General features: G+C 40.0%; 1 protein-coding gene across 1 annotated transcript in view; it reads right to left on the bottom strand.

Annotated features, from left to right (window-relative positions):
• Positions 1-1,746: 1,746 nt before the first annotated feature.
• Positions 1,747-18,873, bottom strand: part of GMCL1 (germ cell-less 1, spermatogenesis associated) — a 31,024-nt gene continuing 13,897 nt past the window's right edge. The window contains exons 5-14 of the mRNA XM_060251075.1: positions 18,688-18,800; positions 17,874-17,939; positions 17,440-17,524; positions 16,298-16,388; positions 14,800-14,940; positions 10,809-10,878; positions 8,271-8,346; positions 6,730-6,875; positions 5,283-5,370; positions 1,747-3,406 (exon numbers count right to left, since the gene is read on the bottom strand). Coding sequence (XP_060107058.1) covers positions 3,278-3,406; positions 5,283-5,370; positions 6,730-6,875; positions 8,271-8,346; positions 10,809-10,878; positions 14,800-14,940; positions 16,298-16,388; positions 17,440-17,524; positions 17,874-17,939; positions 18,688-18,800 — 1,005 coding nt within the window. The 3' untranslated portion in view covers positions 1,747-3,277. The remainder of the gene's footprint in view (positions 3,407-5,282; positions 5,371-6,729; positions 6,876-8,270; positions 8,347-10,808; positions 10,879-14,799; positions 14,941-16,297; positions 16,389-17,439; positions 17,525-17,873; positions 17,940-18,687; positions 18,801-18,873) is intronic.

Here is an 18,873-nt window from a genome sequence, read left to right as displayed (position 1 = left end):
TCACAAGTTTCAAAGATTTAGAAGGTGTTGAGCTGAATGCTATGAACTGAACACAAGCAGCAGGAAGTAAAAGACACAGAACGCGGGGAAATGAGAATATCTGCCAGTGTTTGGGTGTGCATGGGAGTGGCAAGTACAATAGAAGATAGTCAAGCTAGCAGAAAAACAGACAGGAATAGGCAAGTTTTATCACCAGGAGAACAAATACAGCAGAGCTAGAAAATTATTTTTTTTGTTACCGTCTGCCTTTCTCATAGTGACTCAAAATGGATTACACACAGTGAGAGTCCATATGATCAACAAAAGGGAGCATTAAATAACAATTGCATTTGGATACAGCAATAGGCATAGAAGAACTAATGAACCTTGCACCTTGTTTATCTCCTACCTACCAGTGCAACCCTTTCTCCCTAGAAGCCTGGAACCACCAGAAAGAACTAAGCATAGCATAGGTATTACTATGACACCTTAAATGGTATAGAAATCACACAATAAGGCCATCACAACAGTATAGACCAGTCCCAATCACTTATGCAAGCCCAAGTAAGTTTGTGAATCATTACACAGAGTGCAATCCTTTCACCAGAGCAGAAAAGCCTTCTTGAATAGTTGTTTTGCATAGTTTGCAGAAAGTCAGGAGACTTGGAGCCTTCCTACCCTCCTTGGGCAGGCCATTCTACTATGGCCTACTATGCAGGAGCCACAACAAAGAAAGAACATGTACAAGCAGTTATTGATTTTGCCCATTTTCAGAGCAAATACTTTAAATGGAGCCTGGTAACAGATGGGCAGCCAATGTCTGCAGAATGGAAGTAAAATCCATATTCCTTTTAGTTCCTGTTAATAGCCAAGTCACAGCATTCTGGACCAGATGGGAGTTTCCAAACCAATTTTGAAGGAAGACCATGTAGTCTAGTCCCAAAGTTACTGTAGCATGGATCCAGATTGCCAGGTGAACCATATCAGGGTAACAGGCCATCTTACAGCCTAGCCTGAGTCGGTGGAAAACCATTTTTGCAGCTGCATTAAATTGCTTCTCCAGTAATAAAATACATATAGCTGAAGATGGAGAGGAGAAAAAAAGTACATTGGTTGGATGAGAAAGAGATCAATACTAGGGAAAAGGTGAGGATAGGGGGATTGTCCAGATAAAGGGAATGAGGAAATTGTGTGTAGAGGGGATACATGAAAAAGTGAGGTTGCCCATGCAAATACTTTCATGTTCCCTACCACACAACTGGGCCAGGTTTAGCTGGCACTATGCGACCTGGCCATAGTTTTCCAAGGGACAGAAAGCTGATGGGGGGAGAGGGGGCAGGGGGACAGATAAAAGTTGGTTGAGTCCTGGGTAGGAAGAAAAGCATGAAGTAGAAAAAGGGAAGGGGTATAGGGGCTTTCAGAGAACGGAAAGAGAAAACAAAGGGGAGAAGAGGTAATGAAATGCTCATGAAAGTACTTGCTGGTCCCTGATTTAATCATTATAGCTTTTTCCTGCATCTATGGGGTTTATAAACCTTTAGAGGTATTCTTCTATCTTATTTCCTCATTCAGTTAAACTAGAATGCAGTTAAAAACTACAATGCGGACAGTATCCACTCAGCATTGTGACTTAGTGGAATATTGCTAGAATTCAACCAAAAAAATTTCTTGTTGCCACGTGTCTGATTTTTGGTGATGTCCCTTCACAGTGCATATCTTGAACCAGCGCATCTTCAAAGAGCAAACAAAAAAATATTGACACTGAACTAGAAATTAACTGGAGGGGTTTATTCACAATTTAACATAGTTTCAGACTGCTGAACATGTTATTTTTATCTTCATAGCATAAAAGATTACTTTTTTTAAAGTAACATTACAAAATAGGGCATCAACAAAAATTTTAAGATTCAACAGCAAATTAAAAAAAACCCACCCAGGTATATACAAAGGACGTAAAAGTTTACATCTTGCGTTTTAATGGATCACTCTCTTTTTTGTAGACCAACTCAAGATATCTATTAAGTTGGTTCCTATTTTGAATCCTGCAACCTAGCTTAAGTGATGTGAGAACTGTTCAAATACTTATATAACTCAAAAGGCACTCCAAGGTCACAAGTTCCTGAGCATAATCAGGATGTTTACTCTCAAGTACATGACTTGTTTCAGAACCTTGTTCTTTGCACACTTTGGGCTTCAGTGGAATTCTATGTGAAACTTGTTGACAGGCTCAGGTGAGAGAGACTGAGGAGGTGCAAGGCACACCATGGAGAGTTTCTCAAAGATATTTCTTAGTCTTCTCAAGCATTTGAACCACCATCCATGCTCCAACACATGTCTTCAACTGAGAACCTGAGAGGCCTCTTGTGCATTTAAGGGTATCAAATGATCCAGAATGTCACAAGTGTGGCTCTTGCCTCAACAGAGCTGTAATGAAGAGATAAGCTATGGTGGGCAGAATATTCTTTTTGCTGCAACTCTTAAAGGCAGGAACTGCTTTGGGTCTGGGGGATCCTACCAGCAGAAACCTCTTCATACATATCAGCATTGGGGAATGCTCTGTGCTTTAATGGCTCGTGAAAAAAATACTCCCCAAATACTGAGGCCTACGCAAAACGGTAGGTGGACTGAAGCCTCTGCAGTAGCACTAAAATTGCAGGACTGGAACAGCATCCATCTCTTCTCTTGTGTACTCCACAAAACAAACTTTAAAAATACATCCGATGTTTAAAAAAAATACTTTGAGAACAAGTAAAATATACATGTAAGCATATATTACATATTGAAATAACCCAACTTAATACAATCCCAAAATGCTTAATGAATTAAAAAAAAAAACTCAAAGGGGTCAAAGTGTGCCTCACTCCAAAGCACAAATACTGAAGGCAGGAAAAAACTGACCCTTAAAATATATGAAGATCAGCCAGAACAAAACCTAGACACTGTTCAGTAGAAATAACAGGTCAACCTAAGTTTATCATGAATTATACAAATGCACTATTAACATTTAAACAGGCCCAGTTTTGCTAGCTGCAATTCAGTTTGTAATAAGCAAGAGGGGGGATCTAATTTTGAAGTGTGCAGCCTCCTCTGAAGATGCTTATAAAAACACGGTTGCCATACTTAATTGCAAATGTTTTGAAAATGCATAGGAATGTATAGATACAGAGTAGAAGTTGCATTTTTATCTGTTACAGTACATAAGGCTTTTTTATTACTTTTCCTTCAGTGCACCAATGCAGTACGTGAATTAAAGCATTCAAGAAAACGGATTAACAGTGCTGAGTTTCAAAGATAATGCTCAGTTTTCCAGGTTATCTGAAGGCCCGTCATTCTCCATTCTTTTCTCTGGGGATGTATACAGGAAATTACAACAAATGTACAGAGGAAAGACTAACAATCGGCTGTCCAAATTCATCACTACTTGTTCCTATAAAGCAAATATAAGGATCTAGTTAGCTAAAAAGAAAGCATTTTTGGATGACAGCCAAAAAAAGTGCCAAAAGCAATTACACATTTTTAAAAAGCTGAAACAAAACAGATCCTCTAACCTCCAGCTACTTTGAACTTCAACTGTTTTTTTTCATTCTGTCACACGTAGCTTTAATTCATCCTGCAACTTTTTGCACCAGCCACATCCCCTTCACATTAAGCAAGTGAAGTGAGAAACACTGCAAAAGCAGCAACATTATTCAGGCTGCTTTTGTCCTAAGCATCTGGAGAGCCTTCAAATGGGAAAGACAATTTGTAGACTGCCCCAATGCTATGTGACCTCCCAACCCACACCTATGAGGATTTGTTGTACAATTTTTTTCACTTGCATGATATTTAGTAAGTATTTCAGATACATATTATATTCCTGATTCACTTCTTTCCAGAATGTGCAACAAACACTTAAAAATCTGCCTGAGGAGTTTCTCATTCTCCCCAGCTCTCTTCAACATCCTTTAGGCACATGCGCTCCATATCTGTGTCTGGAGAAAACACCAGCCGAACTCTGCATTAGTGAACGGAGATGGAGAGTTCTAATTCAAAAGAATACTCTGCCTCTTTTCAGCTTTGCCTCATGCATCGTAGGGAAGCCTGAGTGCTTTTATCTTTTTAGCTGTTTATAGTCTGCTTTTGCTCTGAGGTCTGTTATTATTATTTTGTTGTTGTTACTAATCTATCTTAATGAATCGCTCCATCCTGGCCAGTGCCAGGCTCTGGGCAATGTACCACATAAGAATAACATAAAAAGGTAAAGATAGTCCCCTGTGCAAGGACCAGTCGTTTTCGACTCTGGGGTGATACATACACTGAAATCAGTAAAAACAGTTACATTAAAAAGAAATTATAAACCCCAATGGTGTCTCATTTAAAGTGCATCACTCAATGCACAGCAGCCAAGGTCAGAGCGCCTGCTCCGGCTGCAACGCCACTGAGGATGTTCTCTGCAGCTGAGAACGAAACATCTGGAAGGAAAACTTTCTCCAGTAGAACACGGCACTTGAGCCCGAAAGATTCTACAAACCCTAATGATGTTACCAGTCGTGAAAACCTGAAATCTCTGCTATTGTTCAATTTCCAATCATTACATTGAGGGTGAGAAGAAGGTGCCAGCAAGGGTGGGAGAAGAGGGTGCCAGCATGTCAACTGTCACTGTCCTTATGCAAAGGCCTGGTGGAACATTTCTGCCTTACAAGCCTTGCAGAGCTGTAAAAGATCCCTCAGGGCCCTGATGTCTTCTGGCAGAGTTTTCCACCAAGTCAGGGCCAGGACTGAAAAAGTCCTCTTTAGGGCCGGGGATCACCAGCAGATTTTGACCTGTGGAGCATAGTGCCCTTCCAAGGACATAGTAGAGGAGGCAGTCCCATAGATAAGTCGGAAATGGATATCTTTTTGCTGCATTTTGGATGCCTGGCTTGCTCCAATGGCTTGCTCTGTTTTTTATATTGTTGATTTTTGATGATTTAAATAGTCTATGGTGTTTTTACTTCTAAGCTGCCTTCAACAGGATTATGCAGAAGTAGAATTTTAAAAATTCTATGTAAAATAAATACATGTAAAATGGTGCCTGGTTGTCATAGAACAGCTATCAGTGGACCACAAGAAATGGCTGTTGGGTCACAGATTCTGCAGTTCAGCACCTTTATAACTGCAAATACAGTGCAACTTCATAAGAAATAGTCTCATTATAGTCAGCACTGAAATTCAATAAATCCCATTTCCTTTTTGGTTTTTTCCTACAAATGTCTTGAATTTTCTAAGGATGAATGTCCACAAACAAGAATCAGAAATAAACCAAAACAATTAGAAAACAATACCTGATCTTTTTCAAGGGTTAATATCTGATATCCTGCAGTTCTACTGCAAATAAGCTTCCCACTGCTATCAAAAGAAGCCAGGCGCAACCTAAGGATGGAAGAGAAGTCATACTATGAAAGTTGAAACCTGTGAAAAGTTAGAGAATGGTGAAGGAATAAAAGAGAACAGGGAAGGAAAAAAAGAGGGTATCTCCTTTCTTCATAAGCTGTTGTGATTCTCATTACAGTTGCCAGAACCTATGCAGGCAGCCTCTTCTGATAACTGGGAGAAGTGGAGGAGTTAACAAGGAAATAGGAGAGTATCAGCAAATACTGGGCTTTTTCGCCAAGGGGCCCAGGTAGACTTTATGCAAGTGAAAGGAGCTGATGCAGTTACTTCCCTTCCTGGGAAAATGTTTGGCCTTTTCTCCCAAGTGGCAATATGTTGAGATGGAGAAAAAACAGCCTCACTCAGTCTCCATTCAACCCCAAACAACTGTTCAATGAGAAGAAAGCTGGATTTCAAATCACACACCAAAGTGCATGTTTTTTTCCAAGTTGAGTTCTTTCCCCACCACCACTCACAGCCCAAGTATAACACCCACAACCTGCCCTGTGCTGCCAAGATAAAGCTTAGCAGTTATCAAAGAAGAATGTATGCAAAACCCTTATTCATAAGAGTGAGATAATATTACTGATACACATTCACACAAGTTTTCTGAACAGGTATGCTGTGTCTGTCATTCAACAAGAGCCTTTACTACCCTACAGAACCACTCCACTTTGCGCCTTCTACATTTGTTGCGAGACACAGAAGTTAACAAACAGACACAGGATTCTGTGAAGAATTGTGAATAGTGGGGACCACAATTATTAGAAATCCCCATCTCCAAAGTACAGGAAGTGCAAAATTTTCTGTTCAATTTGCGCAGAACTCAGCTCTCTAATACTTGAGTGCAATTGTCCTAACTGCTAAGGTTAAGGGCTAGGACAGCAGGAAGCTCCTCATTTTTAACTTTGAACCTGTGTCATACAGTGCAAGAGAGGTGCCTTTTTACTGCTCTCTTCCGATGTCCTACAACAGAGTAGGAGGTAGGCTGGAATGTGCACCTCATGCTATAAATCCACCAACCTGAACCCACTATTCCAGGATATTACAAACTGTTAGGGATTCTGCCCTGTTCACAGTTTAAAGAGTCCAGGGAGGTGTTTGAAATTAATTAATTAGTTGGAACTGCAGTAAGTGCTTTCCCTCAAATTCTAATTAATCCCCCATCAGTAGCCATGGCTATTGAAAATGTACAGCATTCTGAACTGGGGGGAGTGGAACACATCTTCCAGTAATCTTCCCTTTCAGTACACTGTAAAATGTTAAAGGCTTGAGCAGGGCAAATCCCAACCCACTTTTAATGAAGTTCAACTATCATCAATATTCCCAGACCCCTATATGGTGACATGCCACACGCACCTGAAAGCAATGTTCCTTCGGGACTGCAAACTGACTGAGCCGCTGCATGGTTGATTCAGTGTGTTGCGCTTAAAGATGATGTAACGGTTTGTATATGTAACCAGCAAATCAAAGCCAAAGTTGAAACCGGTCCATCGCCAACAATACTTGAAAAGATAAGGAATAAGGGGCAATAAGGCAAGATAACAAAGCTGTTTTACTGCAAAGAAACTTCATGAATTGAAAGAAAAATTCCTGAATTACAAGTTATTTAGACACTTGGAATAAACACCTCCCCAGGACTGAACAGGAATATTGGTTTCTTATCTCATTACATATGTTAACCCCATTCTCACCAACCAGAGCCATACACCCACTTTATTCCAATGTATTTCTCTTTTAGAATAGTGTATCAGAATGTCTTTTTTGACAAACCAGAATAAGGGATGTTGGCTGTTTATCTCATTACATATACTAAACTCATCTTCCACTGTATTCTAATGTATTCCTTTTGTATTGGCAAACTGGGATTTATATTTATATAAATATTTATAACGCTATGCTACATGTTAAAAAGTATACTGCGTGGACACAAACACCTCTGAGAAAAAATGTTCTCAGTTTAACCCATGCTTGAGGAGAAATAGAGTAATTAACAGACTCCACATTTACTGCCTTTCTCACCATCATTCTCCAATTCCAACATGCTTATTGCCTTTTGCTGTTTTCCAATGCAACTTATACTATATTCAGGCAAAACTGTTATTCTTTCAATTTGTTAATTTCACTATTTTGCCATTGGACTCTAACTTTGTACTGTACTATTTCGCATACTTACTCACTACCCACAAGCTATATGTAGCAATGCTAAGTGTATCCCATTTCACTGTCTGATGAAGTGTGCTTTTAGCACACAAAAGCTTACGTTCTCAATAAAGCTTTGTTTTATTGCTACTGGACTCCAACTTCGTTCTATTGCTTCAGACCAACACGGCTACCCACCTGGATCTATCATTAAGGAAAGACAGTTTCCTAGATGTAATAGCCTAAAAGTATGCCTTAATTCTGCACTTCCTACCTTGTCATCACCAATTCTGATGCCAGCACAAGAAATTTAAAGTATCTTCTGCTGAAAGTTTTATCACAAAAATGTTTTCTGTATGTTTTTTAATCAAAAGCAGTTCCTATGGTTGTGGAAACTGCCAATGAGTCACAGACAACTAATGGCAACCCCGCAGGGTTTTCAAGGCAAGAGACGAACCGAGGTTGCTTGCAATTGCCTGTCTCTGTGTAGCAACTCTGGACATCATTGGTGATCTAGTGATGTACTAAACAGGACAGTCCCTGCTTAACTTCGAAGAGCTGACAAGATCAGGCTAGCCTAGAACATGAAGAGCAGTGACATGTTGGCATAATACTGTTATATTCTTTAGGTGTCAGACAAAATAATTTAATCCTTGCAGAAAGAAGGTTGACCTGCTTATGAGAACTCTACTTTCATTTAAAAACCACTTTTTGGCAACAGTTAATTAACAGAGGCATGAAGAAATATTTGTACTCACATCACCATCCTTGGAGAGTTTCCTGCCACACCTCATACTATTTTCCTCAAGTTCTTCTTTATTGATTTCCTGAGGCCTGTGAACATTCAAAAGGACATTTAAAAAATCAACATTTTGCCCAAAGAATGAATAAGAGAAGCAATCCATTAAATTGTGTACACAGTTTAAGTTAAGCCATGTGAAAGTGGAAAGCTTTTCAATAGATTATATCAGCTGCTTGCTGGTTACATCTAACTCTTCCTGCTCAACAAATTAATAAACTGTGTGATTCTGAAGTTACAGTCATGAACAAAGACAAGATTACTAGCAAGCCCTTCGTGCTGGTAAAAGCCAAAAAGTACACTGTTGTATTAATACTTGCAGCCACTAGGACATTGTCACCACAAGACGACGAAACAAATCAGTAGAGGTGGGAGATGATCAGGTCTTAGAATCCTGTGCTCAAATACATTGTGTTGCAGCAGCTACCCATTATGGCCCTCCTCCCCCACTCAATCCTATGCAGATCACAGAAGCAGTGACCAGCAAGAAGTCAGTTGTTCCTGTTTCTACCTTTTTCCTCCAATCCAGCTGGCAGAAGAATGCTGTGTAAGTGAACCTAAGAAAGTCTACAGGATGATACAGAGAGTTCATCCAGTCAAGCAATGGTCAACCAGATGCCCTAAAGAAACTCAAGAATAGATCATGAAGGTGCAATATCCTATTTGCCCATGTCAACTGATATTCAGTTGCTTACTGCCTTTGAACCCTTTCACTATCACAGCTGACAACTGCTATCTGACCTTTCATTAATTTGTTGAATTATCTTTTAAAGCAATCCAAGTCACTGCCTATCACAACTTGTAGCAGTGCATTCTCCATGGCAATTGTTTCTTCATCCTTTTTCTGTCTTTCTACTGTAAATCTATTGTCAATCTTAGTAGGTGAACCCAAAATTTTACTGGGGGAGGGGAATCTCCTACCCACCAAATACAACAGAGATCTAGTCAACCATTTCCCTATCCAAAACAGATCTTTTATTTAACCTAAAAAGGCCAAATAGTACAGGACATTCGAGACTGGGACTACCAAAATACTTCAGCTTTTAGCTGCCAGCAGCACAAGTAGTATGCACATGAAAATTAACAACTTACTGGAGACACACACTTCCTTCCTCCCCCCTCACCCAAATGGAGCACCCAGGACACCTTCCAAAATGGCTGCAAGGATAAAAAGGCAAAACTCCCTCAAGTTGCTCAGCAGAAGAATGAGGAAGAGGCATCCTATAAGCAGACAATGGATGTATTTTGTTTACCAGTTCATTAGGATCACAAAATGGTTACAATGCCCCAAATCTTATTAATGTGTTCACAACAGGTAATCTTAACTAACTAATCTTAGAACAGCTTCCATGGCTTTCAGTGCAATCTTGAACCAAGTTATACCTTTCTAAGCCTAATTTCAGCTCATCTAGAAGGGTGTAATTCTCCTTCAGACAGCACTTTGTTGCTGTTTTTTTGCAGCCATATTTTTTACCACAGACCAAGGACAGAAATTAGGCTTTAACACCAAATGCAGTTCAACAGCCTATTTACCCTGTCCAAGAGAAAACACCAAATGTTTCAAGGAAATAGCCAGGATAAATTCTTAGGGAGATTTACTTGAAACTGCCAATAAGTCTAGGATACAACCTTATGTAGACTTACATGGAACTGCATATGCAAGTATGCATGTACTGGACTGGGATGTAAAAGTATTGAACTCACAATATTTTTCATTTTTATTGAAGGTAAGCACAACTGAACTACATATTCACATCACCAGGAATTCACAATTCCATTCTCCACGCCATTAGCAACAATAATCCACCCACCCACTCCATTCTCCAATAGTTGCAGAGAGGCTCATCTGTTACTCCATGCTGGCTTTACAGAAGGCAAGATGCAACATACCAGACTCTGAAAAAAGTATCTAACTTTAAAGATCTTCCTTAAGTCTTTCACTATAAGACTCAGGGGAGGATCAGCCTTTTTCTCAATTTGCAGCAATCTTCAGAGATGGAAAGTAGTGATGAGTCCATCTCCCCTCTTCCCCGACACCCCCATGGATCACAGCAACATGAGGGTAAGCATAAATAATGACTGGCTAGTAATTCACCCAAAGTCTGTGGGCCCATGGTAAAAACCAATATAAAAGGCTGAGCTTGTTATTTATTTGCTTATTTCATCCCACTTTTCTCCCTCATCAGAATCAAAGAGATTGTTCACATTGCTCCCCCTCCACTTACTCCTCACAACCACATTATGACAATAGGTCAGACTGAGAGATTGTGACAGCTCCAAGGTCATTTGGAAAGCTCAATCTGGTCAAGCAAGGGATTCTAACCCAGACACCCCAGACACTACCCTGATGCTCTAACCATTACACCAGCCCTCCTGAATGTAAAGAGTTGCTTGATCATGCTTACTTCCCTTTCATCTGCAAAGAAGCATCTCAGGATGGATATACTAGAGGAGGAGCACTATCACAATTGTAGAGAAAGGGTTTTAATATACATACCCAATATCATTGTCTTGTTCTGCTCTGAGCATGGCAAACCACTGCTGTTTGTAAACAGAGGACAGCCACTCTAAAATTTTAAAAAGATCAAAATAAGCCTTTTACAGAAGGCATGAAAACTAAACAGCAAATCTTAATTTCAACAAATGTTATGTTCAGCTATAACAAGCAATAGAACAAAATTTGAGCCTAGTCATCTGAAAGTAAATACTACAGGAGAGTAAGATGTTCCTAGAAAGTTCTGGAAATTCTGCAATAGAAAGAGTGCCCTTTATTGATCAATGAAGTTTAATTCTAGGTATACGCTTTTCGGCTCATTCCATCTACCACCATGACTCTGGATTTCTTGCCCTAAAGCCATTTTGCTAGCATCATCAAAATTAAATGAACGAGAAGGTTCCATTGTTATACAGACCATGCTGAACAAGTGCATGTTCACATTCTCTCCTCCCCTAAGGGAAAACAAAAGACTATTTTGGGCATAGGGTTGCCAAACCCAATTCAAGAAATATCTGGGGACTTTGGGGGTGGAGCTAGGAGACATTAGGTGTGGAGCCAAGATCAAGGCTGTGACAAGCATCATTGAACTCCAAAGAGAGTTCTGGCCACCACATTTAAAGGGATGGCACACCTTTTCAATTCCTTCCTTCCATAGGAAATAATGAAGGATAGGGGCACCTTCTTTTGTGGCTCATAGAATTGGACCCCCTGGTGCAATCTTTTTGAAACTTGGGGGGTATTTTGGGGAGAGGTACTAGAAGCTATACTGAAAATTTGGTGCCTCTACCCCAAAAAACAGCCCCCCCCAGAGCCGCAGATACCCACGGATCAATTCTCCATGATTTTCTATGGGAATAAATCTCCATAGGGAATAATAGAGTTCCCAGCAGACATTTCCCTCCCCTCCCCCCGCTTTCTAATGACCCTGAAGCGGGGGGAGGGCCTCCAAACCGGGGGATCCCCTGCCCCCACCTGGGGATTGGCAACCCTATTTGGGCACCGGGGGGGGGGAGTTTACTGTGTTTTGTACCAGCAGGACAGCAAAATAAAAGCTTTATAAAAATGCATATAATTATGCAAACTAAGATTCATCAATAACAGAAGGAAACTGAAGTCAAGAATAGAACAAACCAGTGTGAAATAGGGTTTCAGGAAGAACAGGACAGTGGTGGAGAGGTGGGACTATTTCCAAAAACAATTTAAAGAGGATGATGAAAAACAGGACAGATTAATTCAGTACTATGGATACTCTAAGTCCAGTTACTGTACTCCAAAGACCCACAAATGAAACAGGCATATATGATCCATTCAAGCAAAATATATATTTCATTTAGGGTAGCCACAGTATACGGGAATTCAAACCCACACCACCTAATTCCAAAGTCCAGCATTCTGTCTGTACACCCACTATTACTTGTCTCTACATCTGAAAGTGAGTACTACAGGAGAATAAGATTCCCAAATGTTGCTAGAAAGTTCCGGAAATTCTGCAATAGAAAGAATGCCCTTTCACCAAAGCTGTAAGAAGAGCCCTGCTGGATCAAATTAGTGGCCCATCTAGTTCAGCAATCCTGTCTCACACAGTGGTCAACCAGTTCTTCTGGAGGTCCCACAACAGGTCATAGAGGCCAAGATCTTCCCCTGATGTTGCCTCCTGGCAATGAGATTCAGAGGCTGATTGCCTCTGAACATGGAGATTCCCTTTGGTCTCCATGGCTAATGGCCACTGATAGATCTATCCTTCATGGATCTATCTAATCCCATTTTAAAGCTGTGTATGTGGCCATCACTACATCCTCTGGCAGCAACTTCAACATTTTAATCACTCGCTGTGTAAAGAAGTACTTCCTTTTGTCTGTCCTTAATTAGCCCATCAGCTCCACTGGATGCCCTCAAGTTCTAGAATTCTGGGAGAGTGAGAATAAGTTTTGTCTCCATCCCATGCAACTCTCTCCATCCCGTGCATAATTTTATAAACTTCTATCATGTCTATCCTTAGTTGTCACTGTTCTAAATGGAAAAGTCCCAGACTTTTCTGCGGGGAAGGTGTTCCAACGCCCTAATCCTGTTGGTTGCTCTCTCTAGGTCTATGGTGTCCTTTTTGAGATATGGTGTCTGGAACTGTATGCAGCATTTCAAATGAGGCTGCAGCATGATACAGAGGCATGATAATGTCAGCTGTTTTATTTTCAACCCCTTTCCTAATAATCCCTAACATAAGAGTTTGCCTTTTGCATTGCTGCAGTGCACTGGGTTAACACTTTGATTAACCTATCTACTACAATGGTAACTATGACAATAATTACCATTACCCAAACTCAGCTTGATCCGCAACTATTTCTCTCATTGGTGAACATTTATTTATTTATCAGATTTCTATCCTGACCTCCCCCGACAGGCTCAGGGCGGCTAACAACAGTTTAAAACATTAACAATTTACAAACATATTCAAATTAGATATATAAAAACATTTCCATATATATTAAAAATCCGAGATGGCAAGCTTCTGATTTCCATTATATTAATTCAGTGAGATTGTCAATGCTGAAGGTAATAGCCACTATGGGTGTGCAAAAAAAAGAAAAAAAATTTGGAATTAATCGGATTCGGAAATATACGGGGCCAAAAAATTCGGAATACCGTATATTTCTGAATACGGGTACTCGGAATAGCCGCATATAAGGTAGATGCGCAGCTATTTCCGAATATACGGCCCCATTATACCCTACGGTTATTGAAATCAATGGCAAAATAGGGTATATTGGAAGCCACCTGGAGGGGAGGGGGTTTGAGGGAGAGCCCCCAAATTTGCCGGGGACCTGCAGGGGACTCTCCCCTACAAACCCCCCAAATTCCAAAAAGATTGGGCCAGAGGGTCCCATTCCAGGGGCACCCAAAGAGGGTGCCCCTATCCCACCATTATACCCTATGGGCCATTGAAATCAATGGCAACATAGGGCATAATTAGAGGCTACTGGGGGGGCAGGGGGTTTGAGGGAGAGCCCCCAAATTTGCAGGGAACCCGCAGGGGACTCTCCCCTACAAAACCCCCAAGTCCCAAAAAGATTGGGCCAGGGGGTCCAATTCCAGGGGCACCCAAAACCAAACCTAACTTCACACCACAGAATTTCTATACAACCCAAATGCACTGCGGAACTGTGGCAGGTCCCACAGGGCCCTGATGTTTTCGGGGAAGGCATTCCACAAAGTGGGGGCTGTTACCAAGAATGCTCAGGCTCTAGTGCGGGTCAATCGAGCTACTTTCAGTCCAGGGATCTTAAGGAGATTTTGAGACCATGAAAGTAGTGCTCTCTGGGGTATGTGACCAGGACAAGACTGGCTAATCCTCTCACTAGGTCTTCTGATTCAATTCTGACCTTAACTGATCCAATGTGGACACATTCTCTGACTGAGCAAAAAAAAAAGGGGGAGCTGCTCCTGACCCTTGCTGACTCAGCTAAAAGCCTTGTGGTTATACTTGATCCAGCTTTATTACCCGAGAAGCAAGTTAACGCAGCTGCAAAAAACACTTTCTACCAATTCAACCTAGCCTGTAAGACAGCCCTTTCCCTTGGTATGGCTGACCTGGTCATCTGGATCCATGCCACAGTAACATCAAGACTAGACTACTGTACATTGGTCTATTATCCTATAGAATGCTATTATTTAATTTCTGTACTGCTTAATATTTCATGTTAATAATTATACTATGCTTCAGTTCTTTCTGGTGGTTCCAGACTTCTAAAATTCTAATGCGTTGGTTATTAACAGTGCAATCCCCTATGCAGGTCTACTCAGAATTCTACTAAAGTCTGCTCAACAGGATTTATTCCCAGGAAAGTGTTTTTAGGATGAATAGGCTAAGACTGGTGTAACTCTCTTTAGGATTGCACTGTAAATGTCCCATTTTGTTGACTGTACTGATTTACTATGCCTAATCCGCCTTGAGTCCCTGGAAGAAAAGTGGACCATAAATAAAATACATTCCAACCTGCTGGTATCAAATTATCTCGCTCGATAATTCTTGCAGATGCCAGATCACTGACTATGTACTGCAGCCTCAAATGTCTGAACACTGTCAGAAATGCATGTCCTTGTTCAGACTGTAAGAACGATACACCAACCTCTAAATCTACAATGCAGTAAACAAGAAAGATTTAATACAATAAGGTTTCCATTATGCACACAGTAGGCAAACTATACATCATCAATCAACTGCTCAGTGAGAGAAAGCAGGCATTTAATTCTACCTGGAAAACCAACTAATCTCAAAATTGTTTCAGTTATAAGGAAAATGAAACACATGATTTATTGGGAGGATTTTTTCTCATCAGTGAATTGGTGGGTATCCTGATGAGAATTATATCACACACACTTCACAAACAGAGCTGTGTTAATTTGCATAATACTTCTGTTTGTTGAGAAGAAGTTCCCCAATTCATGTCTTGCAACACCACAAAACTAGAATCTAATTTTAACCTTCATTAACTAAACCAAAGTCTTAACAGGTAGAACAAAAGAATACAGAAGAGCAGAGACATTCCAAAAGCAAAAAGTCCCTTAGCAATCAACTATCTATCCCAATAGTCTCAGGCAATCATTTTTGTGTGGGTAAGAATACCAGTTGGTCTTCTAATGAGAGGGGCCCTACTCCAGGAACAGCAAATACATTTGACTTTGACGCTTATTCTGTATTCTAGCATTTTAATCACAAGTTTCTCCTAACTACTATGTCTGTAGAAATGGATTATACAGAGAATATGATGGCATCCAGTCTGCCCACATAGACTCCAAACACCTCAGAAATCTTCAGTGGATTTTTCAAATTCCTGGTTAGGGCTATTGTAGGATAATTATTCCAGAGGATGAAAGTTCTACAAAAGATAGAATCAGACATTAGCTATTAGAGATAATACTAAGATCTCACGTGTGTTATGTAAGGTGTGGTTAGTGTTTGGGTCCCCAAATTTTTCAAACTACTGCCACTGTCCCTGAGATCCACTGATATGAGGGTAGTAATTATAGTGTCTACTAACGACACTGTAAGTTAATACACCAAGGTTTGCCAAGGAATACGCTAAGGCAAAGGAGTAAGAAAAAGGGAAGATGCAGGAGCTAAGTCTCAAATGCGTGTGGTTGGGTAGAGGGGAAGGCTCTTTGAAGAGCCAGTCAGTGCAGAGCTGGCAGGGCAGACTGTGGAACTACTTCCCAATGGAAGTAAGAAAAAATTTGCAAATTAGCACAGTTCTGTCTGTCCATCAAGTAACTATCAGAGCGATACCTTTCTGGACTCATGGACATGAATGACTTATTCAGCCATTAAATCTTCTCTTTTTTAGTATTCAGGGCTACATGTATTCTACTGAGAAAGACAAATTGCTTTTGGGAAAAAAACCACAGACTGAAGACAAGTAAAATATGAGAGAGTGAGCACAAAGACTTTTAATTTTCACCATGAAAACTCTTTCACTACTTATCTGCAAAAATACCTTTTCTGCGTGTTGAAAACCAGGCATCAGCTTCACTTAAAAGTTGCTTCAGTGATCCATTCCAAGAAGGCACTAGGTGAAGAAACATCCACTAAATAAAAACAAGTTGTTGTTAATTCATTTTAAATTATTTTCTAGGCAAAGAATGAATTTTACATTTGAATGCTTTTACTGGAAAATGGGGATTATTTAGGCAGTAGCATTATGATGCAGTAACCCTTAAACCATAGAATATCATATACAGAATATCATATACGGGCGAGGCAGTTGGCTCCCTTCCTGGAGCGTGATGACCTGGCAACAGTGATCCATGCAACGGTCACCTCAAGGTTAGACTACTGTAATGCCCTCTACATGGGGCTGCCCCTGTGCTGAACTCGGAAACTGCAGCTAGTGCAGAACGCGGCAGCCAGGCTGTTAATGGGACTCCCTAGGTGGGAACATATACGGCCTGCACTGCGGGAACTGCATTGGCTGCCAATTGTGTACCGAGTTCATTACAAGGTGCTGGTTATTACCTTTAAAGCCCTATATGGCCGAGGACCTGCCTACCTTAGAGACCGTCTCTCCCCATATGTTCCCCAGAGAATACTGAGATCTAGCTCACAAAATCTGCTGAAAATCCCTGGGCCAAAGGAGGCCAAACTAAAAGCGACAAGGGAGCGGGCCTTCTCAGTAACAGCACCCCAATGGTGGAACCAGCTACCAGAGGAGGTACGGGCCCTAAGGAGCCTTAATCAGTTCCATTGGGCTTGTAAAACAGTCCTCTTTCAGCTGGCCTTTTAAGGTGGAACCATTGCACCATCACCATAAAAACTATGTTTATATGCATATCAAGACTGTAGCACCATCTTATGTTATATTGTAATTTTAAACTATTAATTTAGATGTTGTTTATATGTAATTGTATTTTAATTGCTAATTGCTTTGAATTTTATTGTTGTATCATGGTACAATGTACTATGTCATGTAAGCCGCCCTGAGCCTTCTTCGGCGGGGAGGGCAAGATATAAATTAAAATGTATTATTATATTATTATTATGCATAAAGGCATTTTGCTAACAGATCATTAAATTGGATTCTGTCCAGATCCATTCTTGGTGTGCCCGTTTCAGAGGGCAGCTGAGGCTCTTGATTAATACCTTCTTGAGAGCTGTATACACATCCATCTCCACTTGCATTACGAACAGATTAGAGGAACTGATCAGCTGTTTCATGAGATTTATACTGGAACAGAAACATATATTAAGGTAACAAAACAAATTTATTTAACAAACAGATTTATTTAAATTTATATTACTGCTAACATTCCCACAATATCTCAGTTAGTCTGAGATGACAATTACAGATGAGTGGCTATGTTAGGCTGCAGCAGCAGAATAAAACAGGAGTCCGGTGGCACCTTAAGGACCAACGAGATTTATTCCAGCATAAGCTTCTGTGAGTTAGAACTCATTTCATCAGATGCATGAAAAAAGCTATGAATCACAAAAGCTTATCCTGAAATAAATTTCATTCGTTTTTAAGGTGCTACTGGACTTCTGTTTTCAGTCCAAGACAACTGAAATTTGAATACCTGAGTTCTTTGAAGAGTTCCACACTCTGATGTGTCATCAGGTTGTTCAACAGCCATTCAAGGCACCTAGATGTAAAAATAAGTTCCCAATGTAACGTGTATTCAAGACAAACATTTCACATAGCTAGCAATGGTGAATTTTTGCTCCCAGTCACACATCTTCATATACCTATACCACATCTTCATATACCTAACCTTCCCTAAATTAAGTGCCACTTCACTTATTATTTGTACCTCCTGCATCATTCTTCCCCTCCTATTTCCTACCACTGTGACACTGAATACTCACCTAACTGCCCTGCCACAGGAGGAAGTGACAACAGATGGTTAATACTCCTTTCAAAGACATTTTCAATTACAGAAGTTGTTACTTTGTCTTCTAAAATTAACTCCTTACTTTCTGCACATTCATGCATGCTTATACACTTTTAAAAGTGTTGCAGAAACAGGAATAAAAATGTAAGCATGACTATGAAGAAAGCAATTTAAATGCTTCTCAAGATAAAGGTCCAGGTTTTTAATTTTACAAGCCCTCCCCTTCAAATAAGGCTTATTTATGATGTTCCCCACGCTGATTGATATACAATGATGTATTTTTAGTTTTCTATTTCTATGATTAGCTCCTATAGATAGTAATAGATGTATTAGATTAGTTTAGATTGATATGATTATTTTATATAATTCTGTATAATATTTTTGTTTTTTTATTTTTTTCTAACTATTTTATAATGTTGTTACTTGGAATTTATCTTAATAAAATTTCTTTTAAAAAATAAGGCTTATTTCAGTACAGATGCTAAATCCTTATACTTACTTTTTCTTAACAGAGTCTAGTCCGTATGTTCCTGCAGAATTATAATAACTGCACACAGTTTTCACATTGATTGTTTCCTTCATTGTTTCACCACACTGCTGAATTAAGCCATCCTGTAAGTACACAATTCCACATACAAAATTTTCAATGGCCAACCTAAATGCTATATCTATGTAATGTTTTCCC

This window comes from Heteronotia binoei, chromosome 12 (genome assembly GCF_032191835.1).
Source record: "Heteronotia binoei isolate CCM8104 ecotype False Entrance Well chromosome 12, APGP_CSIRO_Hbin_v1, whole genome shotgun sequence".
Lineage (NCBI taxonomy): Eukaryota > Metazoa > Chordata > Lepidosauria > Squamata > Gekkonidae > Heteronotia > Heteronotia binoei.
The sequence above is the reverse complement of the archived record's forward strand: the minus strand, read 5'-3'. Positions and strand labels throughout refer to the sequence as shown.